This window comes from Cloeon dipterum, chromosome 4 (assembly GCF_949628265.1).
Source record: "Cloeon dipterum chromosome 4, ieCloDipt1.1, whole genome shotgun sequence".
NCBI lineage: Eukaryota > Metazoa > Arthropoda > Insecta > Ephemeroptera > Baetidae > Cloeon > Cloeon dipterum.
In genome coordinates this window covers 15,708,539-15,734,415 of record NC_088789.1, presented here as the reverse complement: position 1 = coordinate 15,734,415, position 25,877 = coordinate 15,708,539, and the positions used below count along the sequence as shown (strand labels likewise).

The window sequence follows — 25,877 nt, the reverse complement described above, 5'->3', positions numbered from 1 at the left end:
AATAAAAAATGACTTGCTGGTATCCACGCAAACAGATTTAGTGGACTGACAAGGAAAGTCAACTTTGGTACTTTTTGGATAGGCACCAAACGCATTGGATTCGTGAAGCTTGTCGTGCACATGTTGAAATTTTCAAAATTCATTATAAAATTCATTTTTACTCAAATCGGGTGAAATTTGGATCACAGAATATCATTGATGAGAGGAGGAATTCAACGATGATTAATTTTTAATATTATGCAAAAAAATGTTTTTTATAAACTATAGTTTGTTCAGGGCTCTTTTAACAGCTTGTTGGATGATAAAACAATTAAAGTATTATACAAGCTAATACAATTTCCTTTCTTAACATCTTTTCAATAGTTTTTGTCACTTATAACTAACTTTGGAAAACGTTAAACGTTTATAGACACACTACGCATCATGAAAAATATCATTCCAAAATATTTATCATCTCAATTTTTGACTCAATTTGATTCCCAAGCGTATCCAAAGTGCCCCATGAATTATTAAAATTTACTCTCTGATTCCTAAAAACGACTGCGCTTGCCGAAATTAAAAACAACAAAAGAGCCAAAACCTTTACTGAAAAGAAATAAAAATGAAATTATTTGCGTTAAGGGCTTCTAAATTTTCCTCATTGAGCAACATTTCTGTAGATTGAAATGGTAATTAAATTCATTAAATAACAAAAGGTACCCTCCAGGTTTTTAGATGAAAAAAAAACCTATTGTTGAGCAATGAGATAAAGACTAAAATATGAATGTCAATGACTTGGGAAGAACGTCAATACTTTTCCCTCCGTGCATTTGTAATCTCGTCAAAACTCGAACTCACTTTGTCTACTTTTAATGCAAGTTTTTCCAAGAACATTTTTATTTGATGATAAAACGGTGTTATGGAAAATTGTCATTTGGTTGAAGTATTTGAATCTATGATGCTAAGTGACTCTACAGGCAATTCAAGTGGACCGCAAGGTGCGGGTGCCATTAACTTATCGCCTGGAGGGCAAAAGACACTCCATTTCACCACTTTGGAAGGGGCCAGGAGGAATCCGTTCGTTTGGCTTTGTTTGAACAGAGAGGAGCGAATTGCTCGGGATCGCACTTGCCGGCTGTGTGTTTACGAGACTTAAGCCGCGCGGCCGGCACGCCAGCACGCTCGCCTGCTTTTTCTTGCTTCTTAATGAAAAAGCTCGCGCGCAATTACGCGTCGGCCGGGCTGCACGAGGCACGAAGAGCGTATTAAGCATTCCATTATTTGCCCTCTCTCGCCAACGAGAATTGATGCCTTCGCTGATGAGTGAAAATTAGCATGAGAATTAGCCTGCTTCGAGTTGCGTCTCGCGGATATGACATCACTCGCGCGCTGAAACGCTGAAATGCAAAATGACACTCGCTACTTCTATGACGCGCGCGGCATCTGTTCCTGAAATTTCGCGATGCACGTTTCGCGTTCCGTCTGCGGTACGACTCAAGGATGTGGTGGTTCTCCTGGAATTTTTAATATGCCGAGCCACCCACCCATTGTGGGGAACCAGCACATTTTCCTCCACGGAATTTTCTATTGCCTCCCAGTCATCTGCTGGAAGGGAACGAAATTTTCCAAGACACATACATCTCTTTAGATCAAACGACTTCACCAACTGTTGATTCAAACAACTGAAATGTCTCAAAAGAGCTGATAATTAGTTTTCTGATATATAATTTGGTTGAAAACTATTGATTTCAAGTGCTGAAAAATTGCTCCTAACATGACGTAAAATTCTAGAAGGGAAATACACATTGCATGTACCTTCCTGAAGGCTGCTAGTGCCGCCTAATAAAGAGGATTTTAATGGCAAAGTGCCGTGATTAAGCGTACGAATTACGAGGAAATTTACTCCCTTGAGTAATATGAAATATACATCACAATAATCAGTATAAAGCGCCGCTAAATTAGACCAAAATTAAAGTGCTGATTTTCTCGGAAATTAAAACGGTGACCCGGGTAGCTTTTTTAGATAAAAATTTCCTGAGCGCTGCCTTACAGATCCATCCTTTGTTGTGGGCGGAAAAAATATCGTAAAATCGTTATTTGGTTTTTAAATTTTATTTTTCGACGCATTACAAAATCACACCCGTAAATGTTTCGGATTAATGGGATAAAATTTAATTGGATTGAATTGTCTGTACGTGTATTTTGTAATGCGATTGAAAGAATTAAAGAAGGAGTGATAACTTTTGAACTGTGGATACACAAGATGAGCACAATCTAAAAAAAGTAGAAAAATATCTTTCTTTTAGAAAATACATCTTTCTGACAAAATGAGCTCAGTCAACGATAAATCACGACTGAATTTTCTTTACTGCTTCTCATTTCTCACAGCTTTATCGAGACTTGATATTTTCCTCCTTCTTTGCCTCCTCCAGTTAGAAGGAATGTTCTAGCAAGATTACATTTAAATTCAATTTTATCTGGCAGACGCATAAATGACACACGCATTCAGCCCGTCCAGATTCATCTTTCGTATTTGTATGTATGCGTGTGAGCGCTTCGTCTTTTGCATTCAACTCTCGGTTCTCACGCACAATGCCGCGCGCGATAGATAAAGGTCTGCCTTGTTATTTCTACTGCTCGGGATTTTGCAATTTGACAGCACACTCGCGCTGCGCACGTGAAATAACGACTCACTCACACAGACGCACATTCCAGCAACGAGAGAAACAAATTTGGTCCAGCAGCGTAAAGGAGAGATTCGTTTTTTGTAGCAATAAAAAGCGGGTAGCGCAAAACTCACATTTTTCTCCCGCCGCGCGCGTTATTTATACAGAATTATTCGCCTGCTTTTACGTAAATAAACGGCCGTCGAGTTTCGCGACTGCGGATGAAAGGATGAAAAATTGCCGTCAACAAATTGAATCAACAAAGTTGTCTCTTTATCTCGCAAATCTCTCTCTCTACCTCTCTCACTGTTCCTGTTGCCAACGAATGCTTTCTGTGAAAATTTTAGGACTTTTGAAATCAGTGTAAGATATATGGATGCATGTATTAAAGGAACAACTAAACTCAATTTCACATTTTTGTACGTAAAATATTAAAAAAAATTAAATTGCTCTAATGCATTGCTGTAATTCTAGATTTCCTTATTCACATGCAATAATCCATGACCATTTTCCTGAGAAATATTAAATATGGTGCCACACAAAAAAATCGCTCTGCATGTCTGAACTGAATTTTAGGTTTTTGAACGGTTCCTCGAATTTGCACCCCGGGGCGCTTCCAAATTGTTCTGATACCACCGCACGAGAACGCTGCGGAATTGAGAAGAGCCATGCCGGAGAGAAATTTCACTTTTCGCTCAGACAATGAGAGACAATCTGCCTCGCCGAAATCGAGTTTGGCACCCGATTGGCACGAGAACACCTTCTCCACGCATTCAGCGCCGAAATTGCTTTCGATGTGCGAGCAAACCCAATTTCGCCGGCGAGCAGATAAGGAGGCAGTCGCGGTGGCGGCGGGCCTCATTAACATGCATTAGTGTACGTGCTTCGTGCGCCCAGAGAGATACAGATTTTGTTTGAAATATTGCAAGCGAAGCGTCGACGACAAGCGAACGCGTTGTTTTGTCGCCGCCGCCCTGTAATGGAGCTGTTTTCGCTCTATATTATCCCAACCCGAGCCCTGCGTGGGAATGTAGCCTCCGCGCACCACACCGCGAGAGAGAGAGAGAGAGAGAGAGAGAGAGAGAGAGAGAGAGAGAGAGAGAGAGAGCATGTGTGGTGACACACCATGAATATTTAACCACTCCGGTTTGCAAAAGCAGTTCATTAACATGTTGATTAAAAAGGTGCTCGCGCGCGAAATAACTCGATAAAACGCATATTTGTCGGGTGGAGCGGGTTGCAGCGGAATTTCCGCCTCCTGATGGCATAATAACATTTGCATTGATATGCGGAATCGAGTTTGTTCGTTCGCTTTCGTTGTGGCAGCAGGAAAATGTGCACACAAGCTGGAAAATTTATTTTCATCAAAATCCGCTCTGTTTGCTGCTGGGGACGTGCCAGATAGCGGGCAGATGAAATTTCCATTTTAAATTTTTATTTAGCTATCTACACGTGGCTGAATGAACGATTATTAAAAGTGAATAAACGTGTGAATTTAATTAAATTACAAAACTAGAAAAGTGGAATGTTTTAGAAGGGCTCGATAATTTGGTAGCTTTTTTAGCTTTTTTCAGTACAATAATGAGTTTGATCTTGCGGTTCTTGCAAACAAAAGTTAGACCATTTAATATAGACTATGCACTTTTTCTGAAAAATGGGTAACAATTATTATCATAGAGGTTTCGAATATTTTTTAATATCTTTTCTTGAAAGTGTTATTGGGACCCGGTGAGATCATACCCGACGGAATGTGCTGAGCAGAGGTTGAATAAAAAAAAATAAGTTACTTCCATATATGTATATATTTCCCAAATTGTAAAGCTATATAGTTGAATGATTTTTTCGTATGACCACCATTTTTCACATCCCCTAACCTCGACTGGCTTTTTGCTATGCTCTTTGTGCTCTCACTCTCATCGGCGAGATTGATTAGTGCGCGCGCCGTTTGGCAGTATAACGCATTTACCAAAATTAATTAGTATGGCCTGCTCTGTGCTGTCGGTTTTGCTTTGTACGAAACAAAGGTCCGCATTTCGGTATACACAATATTGGCATGTTCAATTACATTATTGATACAAATCGAACACGCCACTGAAAGTTTTATGGCTGAATTCGGGAGGGGAGCGAAAAAAATATATTCAGAAGAGTGAATTCTCGAGATGATTCAAGCGTGATTGTTTTTGAATTTGCGAATAAATCGTGAGGCAGCGCCAAACGCGTCTGTTTTTGCGACGAAGCACTTTTTAGTCGGGCGAATGGCCAATTCATCAGCAGGCACTCTTCTACAAACTTCAGACGCAGAGCAATAATTCACCATGACGTTTTTTTATTGTTTTCCGAGCATCAGCGAAAAAGTAGTCCTGAATCTCCGCTTCATGCAATAAAATGGAAGAACAGTCGAGACTAACAAGCTATCTCATCAGGTTGAAGAGTCGTCAGTGGTAACACATGTTCCGCGGCGCGGATCTTTTCATCTCTGGAGACGTTGCATACTCAGAAATACCAATATTTATCAAAATTCGGCGTCCCTTTTGAACGAAGAACGCACGATAAACACATTAAACACACTGCGACCTCGTGCAACGAGACCGATTTTTAATGCAGCGGGGGCTCGAGCGAGATAAAAAATATGACACCTCCCTCAGAGTCAATCTTGCGCTCAGGGGTGAACTAGCTCGCTCCACTCCTTCTGCCAATGCGGGCTGGAAAAGTAAATTTACACAAAGGGTCGTCTCACTCAGGTCTCCGCCGCAGCTCGGGGTAACGCTTTTCCGTTCTAGATTTATTCAAATATTTCCAAACGAATATCTATCGGCCCTCTCCATGCTCTGGGGTTGCCGAAGAATAAATACATCACCCTAAGGGGAAGTGAAAAATGTCGTTCCGAGAGCAGAGATGATCAATGTGACACGTCAGTGGTTTTAATCTTATTTGGCTCCCTAGAGCATATTTTGGATTTGACTGTTCAAGAAGACTTTTTTAAATACTTTTTGCATCTGAAAATCTGAAGTGAGCAAGGGTGTTTCAAAAATTATCTTAATCTTAAAGTACGGTCCAGGTGGAGAGGTGGTCAAGCATCGTCCACATTCATTGGAGAGGACTTAACCAGGACATCACAAAAAAACATTTTAGACATTATTTGAAGATTTTTTTTCAATTTTTTAATGTCATAGTATTGAAATAATTTCATAAGTGTTATGTAGATAACTAAATTGATACAATATCCCTGCTGAGTCCATTAGATTTTGTACTTTAGATATTTTTCCTGTTTAGAATCTCATAAGTTTCATTTATGGCCTAGTATTTATTCCATAAATTTCCTTGCGGGTAAAATTGCGGAATCATTAATTAGACATAACTCAAAGATTGCTTTCAATTTGCGAAGGATGAAACTGGCTCAAATGATTGTATCTGCATGCATCTGATTTTATCAGATTCAATTCAAAGCTACCTCTGAGGAGCATCCCCCAAGCCGGAACGAAAGGTGGCCGTTGCCACAGAAAATCTCGAGCAAACAGAGAGCGTGGCCAATGGGGTGCGTGTCTCTCCATTGAGCGCAGGCAGCGATTCTCTCTGCTGCGGCCGTGAGATATTGCATTATCAGACACATTACATATATTTCCTCCGCAGGGGTAAATTTCATCACGAGGGTCGAGTTGACCTCTTCTCTCTCTCGCTCCTCAGTCAGAATAATGCTGACCACACTCGGGTGCTGACCGCCGGAGAGAGTTGCCGAGATCAGATGAATAAAACATTAAAATACGTATACATATAGCCTAGGGCAAGCAGCAGAGCTGGCCGGCTCAAACAAATATTTCACTCGAGTCGAGAATGAGAGGCGAAAAAGTGGCGGAATTTTGGAAATCGATTTTCTTCGCTCGAGTTCTTGTTCGAGTGCTCGTTCAGCAGGAGGACCGCTTAAAGTGCGCCTCTTGCTCTCCTCGTTCCTGCTTTTGCGGAAAAAGTATATATAATACCACTCGTCTTTTTCATCATCGAGTCGCTGGCATTGCGAGTTTGCGGAATGAAAATCGAGAAACTCGTTGGCGGCCAAAATATTTTCATTTTGGCGAAAATGCCTCAATTAGGCTCCAATTTGAGTGCCAAGCTCTTTTTAAATTGACTGCTTGGAAGCGCATTTCCCTTTTGTCGGGCGGTGGTGGGTGTAGACGGGCGCTTGTCGCTTATTAAAAGCGCTCCACAAGAGCCAATTGACGCGCCAACTTCTCCTCGGCGATCATTATTCTAGTCGGAGCAGCATAGCGGGCGAAAAAAGAAACTTTCCTTCTGAATTTCCAGCAAGTTAATCCCACTGCCGCTTTCCGCATCATCCACTTTGCCAAATTAAGATTTAATTGCAATCAGCACTTCTTCAGCACTCTTTTTCCAAAGTGTGGAATAATTTGATAACTACCAAAGCATTGAGATTTATATCTGGCAGACAGCGCTGCCACGCGATTTAATAAGTTTAAAAGGCCTCCCCCGCAAAGAAGCGAGATGAAGCTGGCACGCTGAATCTCGGCACGTTTCATCATCTACGCCTCCCCAAAGATTTGCACGCGCCGCTTAAAGTCATAACTAAATTGATTTTTTACTCTCTGAAATTTCGGCATGTTCTTTTTCGAGCAAATTTGTCTCCGAAATTTATCTTTCCGCTGCATCGGGGGGAAATGGAAAATTGTCGAGGGGATGCGAGTTCACTTGTGTAGTAAGGGTTGGAAAACTTAACCACTTTTTTGTACTAATGCATCGATTGGAAATGTCTCAAATTTAGTTACAATTTTTACTAATTCTTGTAAACTGATATAATTTGAATAAAAAAATTCAACATTGAGGGCTCTCCTCTTATATGCATTACTCTTAGTCGCACTCAAATGAAAAATTTAAATAATTTTTGCGTTCATATATTTTCCAACCCTTCGGATTTGTCTCATAAATGGAATTGTGTATTGCAATGAAGTGTGCATCACCATCCCCTACAAAATGAGGAGTCAATTTTAAGAACTTTACGCAATGAAAACTTTTCTCAAAAAAGTCTTTGGAGACTAAAATGCACGTGAGATGATGAATTACAGGAGTTGGTGCTGACGTCGTGTCAATTATAACTTCATTCCATTCGCTCCGCACCTCCATCTGATACGCTTGATGTAGGCAGCCGCTGTAATGGCAGCTCATTTGCCACTTTTATTCGCGCTACAATTTCTCTGGCAGCCCGAGAAAAGTCTACGACGCAGACACACGGCTCCCCTCGCAGGAAAAGAAATGCTTGCTTTATTGTTGCGATTGTTGTTGTTCGGGGGTTGCCTCCCGCGTATTTCTTTCTCTGCACCGCGCGGACCCTTCTCAAGAACAAGCTATGTCTCGTTGTAAATTGTAATTCCCTTTATATGCAACGCATAAATGTTGCAAAAGGCGGGCCGGGCTTCGCTTCGGAGGTGCCACGGCGCACGACACTTTTTCTCTCGCTGGCTTGCCTTTTGGCCCTTTTTATGCGCGCACTGCACTTTGCATACCAAACGCACGGCGCGCCGAAGCCAATTTGGCAAATGACACGCGCGCTGATCCACTTTATTTAAACGGGCACCAGTTGGAGAATTTTAAATTTTACGGCGGCGCCTTGTGACACCGCGTGCCGCGGTCAATGTTTCCGCTTGCTTTACATGCACCCCGCACAGATACACATGTGTACCAGGGATTTCAGGCACACAACCACTTCCTTCAGGGAAAAGGGGGACTTCTGCTTGACGAGAAATGTAAATGCCGCCTTACATCTCACGCGCGCCTCCTTGATTAACTCGCCCCGACATTTTACGCTTGCTTGCACGATGTTTTAGGGTGGTGAATATTGTCGCAAGTTGTTTTGACTTCTTGCTACTGCAGCAGTAAAAAAATAACAAAATAACCTATTCATGCGGCATTTTGATAAAAACACTAGAAACAATCTTGGGAGATGTAAATAGTGGGAATTCAAAGATCTTGTCTTATTTTTGAAGATTTTTATTTTATCTGGTGATTTCTCCTGTAAAGCTTCATAATCAATTTGACCACACTTTCCTCTTAATGATCTCAACAAATAGGAATGTGTTGAGTCTAGGTTATTTTACAAAGCCCTTTGTGTCGATAAAAGAATAAAATCATAAATTAGTTGCTCACAAAAAGTTTGTGAATTCAAGATCACTATATAGTATTAAACGGCAATCCATAGACCCCAGATTTAAAAAAAACCTGCTGTCAAAATTAGATTGGACAAACACAAACTATAAAGATAGGGCTATGATAACAAGATTTCCTTTCATGGCCATACCTATTCATTATCAGTTCCTCTAACTTTTTTCACCTAAAAGTTTCTGACAATTGTAAAAGAATTTATTGTGATTCTTCGCTTACTAGCATGCATCAGTTACTTGACTGTATAAAAAACCTTTATCACTGTCTCAAGCCGCCTCTTACAAAAAAACAAAAATGTAAGTCGTATAGTGTCCAATAAAATCTATAACTTTTTCCAGAGTGAAATGATACCGGGCAATAAGTGAAAATAAATTGCACTGCGTTGCCTTCAGTAAGAGGTCATTATTTGCGTTAGTTGTTGGAAAAATTGAGCTCTGGGACACGAGACAAAGTGCTAAAATCAAATGAGCAGGACAAGGGTAATTCTCAGATTTATTCAATGTTCTCGAAAATTTAGTTTAAAATAAATTAAACAAATTGTGGTTCTGCAGAAAAAAATCTGTCTAATAAATTCCCACAGACAAAAGATAAAATATACGTATCTTACCATTTTTCTTTGGCGAATTTCGGTTACTCTCCAATTTACATATAGAACATGGATTTTAATTAATATCCATATCATACAAATAAGATGTGATCCTTAGAAGCGACGTTTTTTCATATATGAAAAAAATTGATATTGTAATATCCAATTACCGCAGATTTTTTCAGCTTGTTTCAACGAAAAAGCTCGACATTTTCTGCTTCCCTAAACGTGCTTTAAAGTGAAGATTTTGTCAAATTTTTCCACCCTCCAGCAAAACTTGCGGGGCTTAAAGTGCCGCTAAGTAGCCAAATTACACTTTGCAAATTCCTCCGCGCGAAAAAGTTATTTACCGAGCCCAACTTTGCGATACACACGCTCGCGCTTCTTAAAAATAATCCCTTGCTGCTCGGCCAAGTTTTCCTTTCTTTAATACTAATACCCGTCGCGCACCCTAAAATAATACCAGCCCTAATGGACGAACGGGGGCTTCAGCAAACTTTTACCCAATACAACAACAACTGCTTGACCGATATTATTGAGCAAGAAGGGCCTCCCGCGCACGTAAGAAAGAGCTGCTTCTGTTGAGAAAATTATATTTGCCGCGTGTGAAAGAAAAGCTCCGCGTATAAGGATTCGCTGCTTTTCTTTTAATGACAAGCTGCCGCCGTCCATCAATACCTTCTCAGCCAGGCCGGGCTCATGATCGATCATGTCGAATGAAAGGTATCATGCGGCGGCGGAGGGCTAATGCCCCTGCTGCTGCTGTCGGGAAAACACGCGCCGGGCGCCGGCAACACATTTTGGCAGGTGGACAAGGAAATTTCGCCGATGATGATGCGCCACCCTCTTTTTAATATCGCACAAAGGGCGTTGATCCTTGGATTTGTGGCACTTGACAACAAGATCCCGAGACTTTGCCGCCAAGAATTGGTCTGGCTCGCCGAGTAAAAGCTCCTGATCTCTCTCTCTCTCTCTCTCTCTCTCTCTCTCTCTCTCTCTCTCTCTCATCTTATTCTTTCGAGAGAACCATCGGCTTTGCCGGCGCACGTGCTCCGTGTTTTTGTTCCGCCGCCGGATTTCGTTGCAAAAGATTGCTACTTAGCAACAATGCACTTACTTTGTCGCCACGGCGGAAAATCGATTCGAAACACACGTCAAGCTCACCTGTCAACAGAGAAACACAATACAGTTAGAAATTCGAGAAAATAATGACAATTTTTTTAACCATCGAAAAAAAGACTGTGTCCGGGATCACGTTTCAATACGCTCATTAATAAATTCGGTGATTAACTAAAATTCCCAAAGGTGAGTTTTTAATTAGCGCGAGGCGAGGAGGCCGCTCTGGGCTCAGTGTTTGTCTTGGGAACACTTGTGTCGCATCTCCATTGTGAGAACAAGAGATGCGCCCGCCTATGAGTGTCATCGTCGCTCGGCGTCTTAAGTTACAACTCAATAAGCAGCTCCAGCGAAAGCGAGATTTTCCGCATGCGGGCGGGCGGGCGGGCCATCCACCCTCATGCATATGCCGAGTGGAGCTGTTGTGAAACTGCGCTCGAGTGCCTGCTCCGCTGGTCGGTCGCACCAAAAATAATGTATGTATAAAAGACAAACCCCGCAGACTCACACGCCAAGTTTATCGATCAGGAAAGAAACCCGATCTGCATTATCCTCCGCAGGAAGTTCCGTTGACGACCGCAACTTTTATTAATATTGTACGAGAGCTAGGAAGGCCCTTTTTTGTGGTGACGCCGCTGAGAGCCGTGCGGGAACAAAAATATTCCGGGAACGGTGCTGTGACACAATGTTTGGGTCCATTAACGACTTTGTTAAGCTCGACGCGAGAGTGGCGGCAGAGAAAGAATAGAATGGATTAAAAAATTCCAAAGGGTGTGAGTTCCGGTTAGGGAAAAATTCCACTAAAGAATAAAACGGGATTAACGAAATGACCCTTTTAGGAACAATGAAATTCGATCAATTGGAACACCTTCGATTTTATCCTCTGACAAACCAGTTCGTTTAAAATGTACCGATAAACGTTTAAATAAATTCACCTCAGCCTCTTGCTAGACTCCTTAGCACAAACGGTTTCTCAACACGCTCGTGCTATCATTCTCAACTGCACATGCACATTTATCTTGTGCTCCAGAAACTCGATGCCATAACGCAAATTTAAATATCCGTCAGATTACGACCCAAATTTCGACGTCAGATTCCATCTGGCTGAATGGAAGAAGAGCTATAGGGTTTTCATATGGGAGTTTCATTAAGAAACGGCCGTTGTGGTCAGTTGGCACGAATAAGGAAGGCTGGTGAAAGATGCTCGTTGTCGCGGTGGCGCCGGGGTCAGATCACTTAGCGAGTGAGTCACACTCCACGAAGTGAGTTTGCTATCGGATAAATCGAGCGGCGCAGACTGCCGTGAACCGCCCATTCATTTAATTAGACCAAGTGGCCGTAAACGGCACACATATCTGCGCTAAGGATGGACGTAATCGAATGAGCATACATGATGCGTGGTAATGCAATATTGGGTAATGAAACCAACCCTCTCGGCCGGAAGTGGTCGGAACTGACGTCACACGATTGGCCCCCAAAATAGGAAACCAGCAATTTCCACGTGGTGTCTCGCGAGAGTGGGGCCGTAAAGGTAGCCCTTTAAAAGCAATTATGCAAATAGGCGAGAAATTAGGCGATGTGTATATGTGTTTCTCTGATAGTGTGTATAGGCAGCCGTGTTTTTTTCCAAGCTAAATCTTTCAGTGTGCAGCTACCAAGTTAATACGTGGACTTTAATCTAGTTACAAACCGTATCAATAAAATGATATTTCTGGACATGCCACAAAAAATATGCATATGTTCTTCACTTATCTAGATGAGTTTTACTCGCACATAGTACAATCTATAAGCTTCTGGTTCCGTGTCTGAGCGCAGTTAAGAAAAGGACAGAAGTGGCGGATATAATTGCAAATCCGATACGAAATGTCACATCCAAGGGACATAAATCTAAAGGGTTGGAAATTAATGCGCTGCGCTTTCGGTGCGGAACGAATTTTTCAATCAACTTTTTGTGCCCTCGCAGCCGGCGTGATCGCTCTTAATGGAATATTTATCGCGGAGAGCAAAAATGATGAAATGCATCGTGAGCTGGACCGAAAATTAATCAATCACCGCGACCAGGCATTTTTATGGAAAACGTGACGCACCTCCCCCGTTGTACACGTTTGATTGAGAGCAAAGAGAGGGAATTTGTTTTGTGTGCGGTGTGGACGCAAGGGCATAAATTTGTCTCCCCGGCGAGCGAAAAAAGTGAGGTAATCCATTATAATGGCGTTAGTGTAAATATTTGCCTCCGCCTTTTTCCACCCGCTTTTCCGCGCGCGCCGCCAGCCGAGGATTATTCGACGATAATTCTTTCTAACGTGATTAGCATACTACACCGGCCGGCGTGTTTATGCAACTCTCCATGCAGCAGCTGGAAAAGCGAGTGGACTCGACCGAGGTACGTCCGTTTGATTAATTCCTCGGGCAAACACACGCCGCACTTCGTTTCTAACGCGAGTATATTTTATGCATGAATTTCTACAGCTGGCCCAGCAAATCGAATTGGCAAATTTTGGGAAATCCTTTTTTTCACCAGACAAAAACTGGTGAAGGTACGAGGTACGATATCATTTTCTCATTTTTTTTTGCGGTGAACATCTGCTTCTGCTCACGCAGGATGTGAGCTTTTAAGAGGGTTGAAATCACGAAAGAAAATCGATCATGAGATATCAGTTACACCATTACCATTACTGACAAGTTGTGTTAAAAATTAGATTATTGCGTAAAAGGGATTTACAAAATCATGCAATAAAACTTTTGAGTTTCTGGCAGATTGTCTCTACCCATTTATCCATCAAGTGCCGTTCCCACATTCAGGTTCAAATAGCACAAATGAATGTTGGATTTCGAACCCTGTAAAACATCAAACAACTTGACTGTTAAATGAAGCAGATGCTTCTCAAGATTGTGCTTTTGTATATACACATTTCACAGCACTTACAAACTTTACAGCTGGGAACGATAATCAAATATTCAACTGTCGCTTGAATTGTGTTGCAACTTTCAAGGCCAAGAAATGCAGAATTATAGCTGTGACACGATCAGCAGTAAAGCGGTGAACATGCGTGCACGAAATTACACTCTCGAAATTCGCTTCTCGCACTCACTGCAAGAAGCAGTGCTTTGCGGTTGCGGCGGTTTCCACCGCAGCTCCTCCAAATCGTCTACTAGGGGCGAGAGGTTCAAAGGTGAGGCGAATGAATGCATGCAGCAGAAGCAGCACACTCATATACGGGGCCAGGATCCGAAAATCCGCGCCGGCGAGTGCATATGTATTTCCCTATATGTTCGGTGCCTCTTTTAAGTTATATGGCATCTAGCAGCTGCCACCGTGTGCCTTTTTTAATAAAAATGCGCTCGACTGCGCTGCTCCAGTACGAATCGGCGGAATTTGTTACAAACCCGCCCGATCGGAGCAAATAAAGAGCAGCCAGAGAGGATAAAAAGAGCGCTCTCCGGTGTTTGGTGGGTGGAACTCGCGAGACTATTGGAGCGTGCTTTAAACAAAAATAAATAATTCAGCCAGCGTGGCATATCACATCTGATTCCTAAAAAAAGGGCCTCTGTGACACAGACATGACATTACCACGGAAGGGGGCAGTGCACGAGCGGCGTGTATGCATTCAAAGTGGAAGGGTAACATGTGAGTATTGTTTTAAAAATATAAATTTGTAGACCGCACGTACATCATGTTAAGAATATCCAGAGTGTTGTTTGTCCAATATAATTTCTATGATTCTTACTGTGCGGCTTAAAAAAGATTGATATTTGATTTTATCACGAATCTTTTTCACAAACAAAAACAAGAAAATATTCTTGTAAACAATCATGCGTCTCCCAGTTAAAATTATTTCCATTTAAACCTAGGACAAAAAATCGTTTTCATGAAAATACTGCGTGAAATTGTCAACGTGTAATCCATCCTTGTCTGCGATGAACAGGCAATCGACGTTGGTTAGCGTTGCAAAGATAACACAAAATTCAAACACGCGTGAATCCCTTTGAGCCGCGTAGTGCAGAATGAGAGAATAAGTAACGAGCGACCGTCAGAATGGTCACGTACGTACACATCATGCGATCCGGTAACTTTGGACGCGCGCAGCGAAAAATCCGAGAGCAGCCGCCAACCCTTTGATACGCCAAGCAAACATTGTCTTTGAAGTTTTTCGAAAGCGAAAGCGGCGTGTTTGCATTGTCCTCGTGCGCGCACTGCCCTCTCTTTGGGCGCGCATTTCCGTGTCTGCATCGCGCAGTATTTTCCCCAAATTGGATTTGCGGCGAGAGCTAGCTTGAAGGAGGAAGCAAGCTTTCTAGGATAATAACGCCGGGCAAGCCCGGAATACATAATTCAGCACATCAAACAACTCGTTTCACGAGCCGCTTGCCACAATATCTGCGGCGTGCATCTAGGGCGGGGGCGCCGCGGGGGCTGCATTCACTCCTTTTTTTATTCATTCGCGGTCGGCTCGCCAAGGTGCATTTAAATATTTAAAACCGTGTGGCTGCTGCTGGAGCGTGATACGCGCCCGTCCTGCACGAAAAACATTCCACTAGCTAGCTCGGAGGATGAGTGAACGAACAGAAGGAAAGGAATGACAGCGCAGGGCGGTTTATGGTAGACACAAGGCACCGGCAGGCATTCTTCTTCCTCGGGATTTTAATCAAAATGCTCAATGGATTGAGCCGGCAGTGTGAAGAGCAGCCAGCCAGCATATGCGCCAATTTTATTATTTGCGCCGCTCTCCGGGCCAAATTATTCCAGCGCCGGGTGAACGAGAGGAGCAGCCCTCTGGCGCAATTTAAATAATATTTCCATTGACTGTGCGGCAAGGAATGTTAATTGTTTTCCTCCGCAAGTGCTGTTAGCATAGCGAGTGCCCTGCTTATTCATGGTGTGTATTTTCCGTTTTATTAAATTCGTCAGTGACACTATGGTTGGAAATATTGAATAACATAGCCGCAAAAAGTTGAATGATTCAAAGTTAGTTTAAATTAAATATAAATTGAGAGCAAAAACATGTAGCAATACCAATTTTAATTAAATGAATATGCTGATACTACTCCATGTTTGAAATCACGGATGTTTTACACATCCTTCAGCTTTAGTATATGCTATATGTAAATTTTACATAAATACCTGCTGATGAGGCCAAGGGTCAATCCTTTCGAATTTAATATAGATATATACTCGTAAAATAAAATAGATTTAATTTAAATTATGTTATACTCTCCCAGCTGAAATGTTTAGCCGGAGAGTTTTCATCTCATTTGGATCAATGTTGATTAGTCTGCGGTAAACCGACCCAGATTGCTCAGCATGCAACCCTCGAATTCCAGTGATCGCACCGCCTCTCCTAATCATCGCACTTGATTTTTTTACCCAGTGGTTACAAGGCTTGAGGTAGTCAAACCACAAACTAAGCCTATAATTTAGTTTGCGCACTGCTGGCTGGAATTGGTCAATGACAAGTACAACTTGAAATAAATTTCTGACCCACATTGACCTTATCATGAATCTTAAATTTATCGCACCCTTTGTGAAGCTACAACTTTACTCCGGTGGCAAATCCTATTAAATTTATCCTGGCGGTATAGCAACAATTAAACGGACAAAAGGAAATGCAACGCACCGAGATGGAAAACGAATCAACTGCCGTCTAATCCACGGCCGGGTGCGTGTGAGGCGTTGTCCCCTTGTGCTCAGTGTCGCATTGTGCGTGTGTATATTCATCATTCAGCGCGGACAAATCACGTGCGACAATACGGACACGGCCGCAAAGTGAGCAACAACAACAGCGCGTGTGTAGTGACTAAGTCGATTTTCGCGCTGTGCCCTGTCGCCCTTGGTAATGCGGCCCACAACGCTGGAAACCGCGTCACCAACAATAAACATCACAGCACGCAACAATGCAACGTGACGCGGCAGCCACCAGCAAGGGCTCGCGTGTGCTAGATCTGCGTTTCATAAATTTGTGGCACTGTCCGAGGGCAGTGCACCAGGAAATCAGACGAAGAAACGTCAGGGATGAGCGGGTGTCTGAGAAATGACTGGAAAGCGTTATGCCTTGAGAAAATTTGCTGTGCGAGAGAAAATCAATGATCATTCACTCGCATCAGAAATTAGACTAATTTTTTTGTCACCAAAAATATTTGATTGGCAACTTGACTGGCGAAAAAGACAAATTTGGGGAATTCAGCTCTAATAGCAACAGATGTGCTCCAAAAACGTATTCTTTGTTTTGAGTTTCAATAGGACTAAAAGCTTTTAAATTATTTATCAACAAAAACCAGGCGCACTCACCCCCCTTCAAAGTCATATCTTTCTGTTACAATTGGGGGAAACTTTCAAGCCTCTGGATGACGTAGGCGTTTCCAGCAGCAAAAGTATCCTTCAATCAAATCCCCATTCAGCTTTAGACTACAACCAAAACAAATTTGCACTGCACTCTTTCAGAGCTTCGCATAATTTTTCACTTCCCCACGCAGTTGTCTGCCCATATCGCGGGGTGCAATCTCGGCCAGGGGATGAGCAGTGGCAGCAGTAAAACGAGACCGCCCCAAGCCACCGTTCTGAATAATGAGTTTCCAATTTTTCAATGACTAAGCTCCTCTTTTGTCCGCGCACACGATACAAATGATATCGCCGGCCAATAACTATAAATCGACGGGCGGACTGCAATCGCAACTCGAAATTCGAGTTTGTTTGTTGGTGCATGCAGCAAGCGGGGAAAAATTAGAACTGCAATAACAATAAAAAGGTGGCGATGGCGATCGATCGGTCTAGGGGGACGCGTGCGAATCGAGCGCGGCAGATTTGTAACGCACTCGCGGGGGTCAAAGGAATGGGAATGGGGACCATTGTTTGCTTAATTTGCGACCCTCGGCCATGAAATGGAATTGCGTGTATGCTCATTAAGCGAATTTTGTCGAATCATCCACAGATATATGATTTTCCTCTACTGTTGTGTTGCAATCATAGATTGCAATTTATTAAATTGCCTTTGCCCTTTGTGCTATGAATTTTATAAGAACCAATATGTTAAAATGTTCCAAAATTAAAACTATAAAAATCATGAGAGAAAATTAAATTTTGTTTCAAAATCACACATTTTTATATTAAGAGTATTGAACTTATTCATCTCAACTCATTTATAACGAGGATCAGTCTGATTTGCATTGCATAGCATCGGAATAACATGCCTGCGTCTCGATTAATTTAATCTTTCTGCTGATGAAGGTAGAAAATCCTGTTCGTCGTGTTTGTTCCATCGAAAAGCGAGCTCCAATGGGAAGGTTTTAACATTCTTTTTCCGGCTGGGATCGAATATCGGTTGATCCATCTATTTCGAGAAGCGATACTTAACAATTTAGCGATTCGGCGGCAGCGAAATCGAGGGCCGACTTTATTTTCCGGTCGACCGGCCGAAACGAAATGACAGGTAGGCAGTAGGTGGCTGCTCCGCTCGTTCACTCGTAATTCTCTGCTCTATTGGTGCAGCAGATGAGCGCCGGGTCTGCAGCGAAGGGTCCAACCCTTTTGCATCGCTCCTTCCGAAATACATCTGCGCCCCGTCAGCCCAGCGACAGCCTTTTTGCGCCTCTCGCCAACTCGTTCATGTCCGCCTACGGTTTCTATCGAGAGTGAATGGAGCTCCGCTGATGCGTCTGTCGAGTATTATTGGAGCCCTTTTCGTTGCCACCGCACATAACACAGCCAGCGACAATAATAACAATAATGTAACGCGCTCATAGAGTGACGCAGTATAGCGACGATTTTAATCTCGAGCTTGTGCAGAGCGAATAGCATGAGCGTAGCAGAAAAGAAAATGACCAAGGGAAGGGGGAGAGACGCTGACAAATGGATCCCAGCTCCCTAGTAAATTAAAATCTGGACCGTCACAAACTGAATCAATTTTTCATCTCATTCGCGATTGGTAGCAAAAATCCCTTTTTAAAGCTTGATTGTTGCGTGGTGAAAATACAACTCTTATCCTTTTTGGTAAATATATTATCATTTTTAACATTAATATAATATGGGTGAGTTTAGAAGAGATTTGATTTGGTCTGCAGTGTTTAAATGTTTGTCGTTCCTTCATATTTATTTTTTATGTATAATTATGTAATGACTTAGTTTCATGAAAAAAATTGAGGGTGAAATCAGGAAAAACGGCCTTCACAAAATCATGAATATCTCGAGTCGCAATCAAGCTAGAAAGCACAAATGATGCCTAATTATATGGACAGCAACTTTTATAATAGCAAAAATATATAAAATTATAGTTACCAGACCATATTGGAAAATTTCTCCCGTGTTAAACTCTCCTTTTGAAAGGTTTCTAACTTTTAAAATTTAATTTGAATATTTTCCTTTGTGAATCAAAATTCAGAATGAAGCAAAAGTTGAGAGCGCTAGACGTAAAATTACTCCTGACGAGGAAACTCATTCCAACTTCCTCGATGAAGTATGATTATTGCCCATTCAGGCAAGCTTTTCAAATCCCACGCCCACGACGCTGGGATTGCGCAAAATAGCTACTCTCGCATCTGAATGTGAAAACAGACGCCTTTTGATGCAGTCTATGCAGCATCTCGTCTTTCGTATTGTAGCAAGCTCCAAATCAGAGCGAGCTAAGCTGCAACAATCCGTCGCCCTTGTGTGCCGCCTAACGCGCTTTGAAAGGCGAAACCAGCGCAGACTGTAGAAAAGGCCGCAACCCTTTCATGTGGCCGTGTTTTCTTTTAATTTCACTGCCTTATCGAATCGCACGCGGCTCGAGAGTCTGTTCGCAGCCAGATACGCGCGCACTTCGGCGAGGGCTAATTAATTTGCATGACAAAGGCGGCGCGACCAATTATCACAATAAACGCGGCGCGCATTGTCGCGACTCCTCTCTGATTATCAATATACCTGCGCGCTGTTCAAATAAAAAGGGTGCTTTTACGCCGAACAAGGCGGTTGGAAAATTGCGTTTTATTGCCCAGATGGCCGATATAGAGGGTCGCTTTTATTATATTAATTTTTTATGCGTGTAATATTTTTATAACTCGGCGGACTCGAATGTTTATTATTCCCGATAAATCATACTAACAAACTAGGAAACGTCAACCCTTTTCATCCATCCATTCATTCATTCATGCGCTCGCGCCTGTGTCGCCGTTGGGAAATTGCATTTCGCTCGCTCGCGGTAACATGCTTCCCGGCGATGATTTCGTCCGCTGCTTTTTTCGCAGTTTACGACCCGCGTTTTGGAAGTTTTCCATCGGCCACGCTGCGAGCCTCGTATAGATTACGTCCCGCAGCCCGAGCGCATTTGCAGAAAATAAAGGGCCAAACGCTCCCTCCTTATCGCAATATATTGAGACATAAAAAATATGTTCCTTGGCAGAAAATTTGCTGCTTTGTGCACATTTTAAGGGTTAATTTCGCCCCGGATTTGGCTCACTCAAGCTTTTATGTGTCGGAATAAAATGTTAGAGCGCCGGGTGCTTCTGAAAGGAAAATGAATTTTTGTTTTAAATGGAAATTTAATTATTGTATTTTCTAGCATTCCTCTAATTTAATCAGCGCTATAATAGTCAATTTAACACGCATTCAACAAGTTTATGTTCTTGACATAGAAACAATTACTTGTTGCAAGATACATAGAGGAAATGATGATAAGAAAAGAGATAGAGACAACAATAAACATTAAACATTGCGACAAGAGTGTATTTATTTGTAAACACCGAACATTTATCAAAAATTATTTATTTTTAATTCTAAATCTCCTCGACGGCAGCAAAAATGACAAAATAAGCCCCAGGGTATCAGCCCGTCCGCAGACTCAACAAAAATGTTAGTTTTACTCGCAAGGCAGAAATTTTGGCAGAAGAGAGCTTTTTCTCTCCTGGAAAAAAAAATAAAATTTAATGCGGTGACGCTACATTGAAACCCTCGTATGCTTTGGCCGGATTTATCATTTGGCACGTCACTTTGATGGAGGATTATTTAGTCTGGAGCCGCTCGCTCTCTGGCCGGTGAAAAATGGCTTGGGCGAAATGCATGATTCATGTCCTGCTCGCTGGAGGAAGAAAGAAAGGGCACTGGCAATTTTTCTCCCCCTGCCGCCGGAATGCTGTCCCGCACAACATCTGTCCACGCCGGTGCCAGCGGATCCCTCAATAAAATCAACCCGCGTTTGATCTCACCTAGCCAGGTTTCCCTCTTTTTTTTTAATAAAAGCGAGTGAGACCGAATTGATGCGATGGAAAGAAGCCTTCCTTCTCTCGCCCGCAGATGCCCGCGATGATTGGAAAGATGCTCACTGTTACTTGGTGCGTGTTTGATGTTTGTTACTGCTGCTGCAAATTTAATTTGGACAGCAATCTCCAAATGGGCACCGCTCTAATGATTCTCTGCCTTGCGCTCCCGTTTAAAACGAGAGGTCGTCGACGAGACGTAAACAAAAAGCGGCTCCACCACCAGATCCTTTTTTCCGACGAGAACTTGGCAGTGTCTCGTTCAACTATAATGAGAGACGACTGCAGCAGGCAAAACAAACTCATTATCATAATTACTTTGCGACGCCAAGCTCTCTCGTCAACTCGTCACCGTTTCATAATCACAAAGCCTGCGATTGATATTAAAGCAAGGCGCCGCTTCTCCGTTATAATATAGTTTCATTAGGCGCCTAGTCAAAGTGTCGTTTGAACATGACAGATCGGGATTTCCTATTACTTCATCATAATTTGAATTAAAACAGTTTTGACATGACACTATATTACAGCCATTTGTGAAATAAAAATGTAAATTTCAATGTAGCAGTAGAGATTTCCTCTCTGCTTCTCTCTGGATAAAATTGATTAAAATAATAGCTATATAAACTAATTTGCATGATAGGATATGCATACATTTATCAAAGGGCAGAAATCCCTGAAATCTGCAACGAGTGAGCAGCGTCAGCAGAATTCTCTCGGGGCCAATCACAAGCCAATGAGCAATTTCAGCGTAGAGCAAGGCAAAGCACACACAGCCCTTTTCCATTAGTCAAATTATTGGTCCACGTTCATCTCTCTGGCATGCAAACTGGCTGCATTCACTGCCGACTTCCTTGTTCACAGGAAGAGCAAACACAGCGAGTGCGTAGCAATAACAATAAAGCACCGAGATTCGGCGGCTATTGAACCTTTGCATGCTGCTGCAAAACGAGAGTGGCTCGCACTGGCTGTGTGTGCAATTCTCTCACGCCTCCCTGCCGGCCGACTCGGGCGCCGCAGATTTCCTGTGTTTTATTTTCCACGTGACGCTGCTCGAGCGTGATTTACGGCTGTTTTCAAGCACTGGAAATTTTCACGCTTGCACCTACCAAGCGCGAAAATAAGTCAGTTTTGGTGGTGCGCGCCAACAAGCTCGAGGCCATTTGCATTTTTCTCATGGGAGAGTAGCAACAGCAACACTTGCAGACGGTGGAAAATTTTGTTTAAATTTGTCTTGTGTTCCCATGACTCCAGTCTTTTTCCAATTTCGCGATAACATAAAAATCAAACAAGATAAAAAATTAAAAAATAAATTTTCTTATAACCATTTCGCGCGATACAAAGAAAATGTAAGTTTTTTAAAAGTAAAAGCAAAGAGATCGAAGGCTTAATTTTACTGGGCGAGTTTTGCCTCGTGCGCCGAGAAGCGAGTTTCGCATCTCTAGAGGAGAGAGAATCTGAGAAAGAATTTACTGCCGCTTCAGACGCGGTAATTCCAGCAATTATTGGCGAATTGCAAATGAGCCTGGCAACTGCGGGCTTTGCAAAAGCTCTCGCTGGCTGCTCCACTGGAAAAAGGGCAAGCAAACGACGGCCATACTTGGAACGGCTCCAAATGAAACAAGCCTCGCCGGGCCGCAATATTTTATACTACACTTCGTAAATACGGACAGCAGCTTCCAGACAGAAATGAAAAGGGACATTCCGATGCTGAAATAATCATTGTTGTTGGCTACAAATTTTTCGAGTTTAAATTTGGAACTGGCAAATTTTTCACATTTATTATGTCCGCTCAGACAGCTCTAATGGTGGCATTAAAAGAAACACCAAAGAGATTTAAAAGGAGAAAAAAATTGATAAAGATATTAAGGAAATGAGTAAGGAAACTTGCAAATGTTTTAGTTTGAATCATATTTACGATATTTACAAAGTATATTTGAGAACAATTATTAATGGTTCTTGTCTGCGCTGGTTGATTAAGATGGCTATAAGTGAAAATTTATATCGCCGCTGCTAAAACAAAATTCACGCAGCCGTGTAAGTTGAAGAGTATTTTGAATCGCTATAGCCGTAGAAAACGATAAAATGTACTCGCCAAACCGGTGACATGACTCCCAATTACAAAAATTCACAAGTTGACAATCCTATACTTCATTTGAAGCTAATTTGAAAAGTTCAATCAAACTATATTTTTTCTATCAATTTTTTGTGTGAATATGATTTTAATTATTTCATGATTAAAATGAACGCCTTAAATAACAAATCAACTAAGTCCTGACAGGAACCTTAAAGCTAAAAGCGCGTTGCATGTTTAAGCGCGTCGTTTACTTTTATCATACTAGATGGCCTTCGCCAGGGTTCAGGTAGCGAGCGAGCCAGCGTCAGGTGGGAAGCGAACGGCAGGTGGGGGAGATGCTTCTTCCTCTCTCTTTTTTGTTATTGCGGGTAAAAACGGCAAAAACAATGCATTTTCGCAGAAAACACTGACGAATTCCTTCACGTCAGTGTCCCTAGGTGGTGCAATACGCTTGACAAATAAATATGAACCTTCTGGTGCCTAAAGGGGAAAGTTTCGCAACGCGAATCGAGGTGAATCACGCGGAAAATGGCACGGTTTTCGCTGGAAAGAAGGCGTGGACGGTGCACTGCAATTTCTCAAAGTGTCACTTTGGACGGTGTGTTTGCGTCGACAAATCGGCCAATCGGCTCAATTTCAGGCTCGAATTCACACCATCGTGCTGAGGTTTAATTGTGCGAAGCGGCAAAGCACCTCGGGAATCGGCGAATCGATGATGGGACTGGCGCGAAAGCCGACATGACAACCGCACTCCGGGACACCTTATCTTTGTCAAACACATGATAAACCTCCGCGTCAGACCGAATCATTAACCTCGCACGTTAATTGACCGGCACGCCTGATGAGAAAATTTATACGAGGAAAATCATTCAAACCTTGTGCGGAAATGAGGAGGAAAGTGGCAGCGAGGATCCGTAGCTGCCTCATGCTGAATGCCACTGTCGGACAGCACTGGACGCGAAGGCGGGGTTGTCTTGTCCGTAGAACGCACGCCACTCGAACAGGTCCTCGGGGCTGCGAGAGGCTCGGTGGCGTCGATGTCGTCTGCGGGGAGAGCGGCACTACACTCGACTCGCTCCGCACTCGCTGCACTGGAGTGGAGGCGCAGAGGCCGCGGCTGCGCTAGCGTCGCTGCTCGCTGGCGGGATCGCTGCGCACTATGCTCTCTCTCGCTCTGTAAATAAGATAATTGAGCACCTAGTGACGTCATTTCTAGACCATGTTTAATTGAATTGTCGTGTCGCATGCATGCAAGGTCGGATCGACCTCAATTCGATGTCCTTTTTGGCTTGTGGACCCTAATTATGACCGGAATAAAAGTCTCCTGTAAAAGAGAACTTTTTTGGGAATTATAGACTAAAACAGGAATAGTAATGACTAAACATGGATCTGGAGTGTCCAATTTAGGATAAATTATAATCATTATTTTTATCAATCAATAACCTAAAGGGCATACTCTGTTTAACAAATGAGTTTGTTGTAAAAAAATGACATTTCCATAATATAAAATATATTGGAACGAATTTCCTTAAGGGCTGGATATTACTAAGATATCGACTATTTTTTTCTACGCGTCTGAATTACTTTAAGGCACCAAATAAACACGAAGCACGCAATTTTTAAGATTTAGAAGACAAAATTAAAACCACCCAAAATGGCTAAATACTGTTGCGAATCCTTTTAAGCCCCCAGCAAACACTAAAATATGGAATAATTAAATTTAAGGTGCGAAAATAATATTTCCATGAAGATGAGTCGTGAAATTAATATGAAATATATTTTATGCCACCCGCACTGAAAGACTGCTTTGCGGCACAGCTTCCCTCCCTCTGCAAGGCGTCCGTGACAGAAAGATTTCATAACAGTGATATTTTTGTGACGTGCTTTTGTAATGTATTAGTTGGAGGTGCCTCCAGCTTTGTCATCGTGGACAGGATCTTAGGCATTTTACCAAATGACATGACTGTGTCATCCACCACTGATCCATTAACAGAAAAAGAAAATATACAAAGGCAATTTTAAATTATTTAGTGTTTTTTTATTATGATAATGAACGTATGAATCTTTTCCTTAGGGATTTTGAGACTTTCACAAGTTTTTTTGACGACCTGCTTATTTTAGAAAGAGAAAGTTCAGTTTATTCATCATTTTAATATTTTTTTAGTTTATAAATGCAAAATTTACCAAAACAAACTTGTGAAATTACAATCAACTTTATCTTAATCCCAAATATTTTCTTTATAACGTTCACTATTTAATCGGAAAGATTTGAACAATAGATGAAAAGGTTTGGTGTAGTATATTTCAGGGACATTTTCAAAAAACAGATTATATGAACACTATCGTCAATAAAGACTCAACTTATGCAGAGCGAACTCATATTCAATACTTTGATGGCCGAAGATACTAAATTTTCGTTTGCATCAAGAGGTTTGTTTTGACGTTTAATGCTGGTTAAAGGATTCGCTTTTAAACTCGAAAAAACCGTCTAAAACTCTCAACCCAGTGATCATGAACCCTATTGTTCCAAAAATAAGTAACGAGGATCATAATTATTTTCTACCAGTCTCGTGACACAAAAGAAGAGAAGTTTCGTGTGATTTATTTTAACGAAACTCCTTACTGAACAAATAATGAGCATCTTCTGTTTCTTTGAAAATGACAGCAAATAATTGCTTTAGCTTCGTTTATTTTTCTTTTAAAAGGTCAATTAGATAAGAAAAACTTGATGAGAGTCAGCCCATTCTGTTAATTGTTTTGTCGAAATTACTTTTCCCCCAAGATTTGAGCTCAACCGGCATTTAATGTCCACAGAAAAACGCTCTATATTTTAAACGGCTATATAGTGTAGAAATTAGGGACAGTAACAAAAATGCAAGTTCGCTTACAAGTGTTGCAATATTAATTTTAACGGAACTGTGAGGTATATTTTCCAATACAAAAATGAATCATCCATACGTGACATATCTTGACTATAAGCTTAACTACATTTAACACCGCAATAGCATCAGCATCACCAAATCTCGCACAGCTTGCCAAATCCGATGTTTATGTGAAATCAGCT

At 42.0% G+C, this 25,877-nt stretch overlaps 1 protein-coding gene across 5 annotated transcripts in view; it reads right to left on the bottom strand.

The window, feature by feature from the left end:
- Positions 1 to 23,924, bottom strand: part of Fas2 (fasciclin 2) — an 84,952-nt gene extending 61,028 nt beyond the window's left edge. For 4 of the 5 annotated variants that reach the window (XM_065490975.1, XM_065490976.1, XM_065490978.1 and 1 more), the window contains exon 1: positions 23,689 to 23,924. In XM_065490975.1, the coding sequence (XP_065347047.1) occupies positions 23,689 to 23,740 (52 nt within the window). In that variant the 5' untranslated portion in view covers positions 23,741 to 23,924. The remainder of the gene's footprint in view (positions 1 to 23,688) is intronic. The other variant, XM_065490979.1, reaches the window with a different exon arrangement.
- Between the last annotated feature and the right edge of the window lie 1,953 nt (positions 23,925 to 25,877).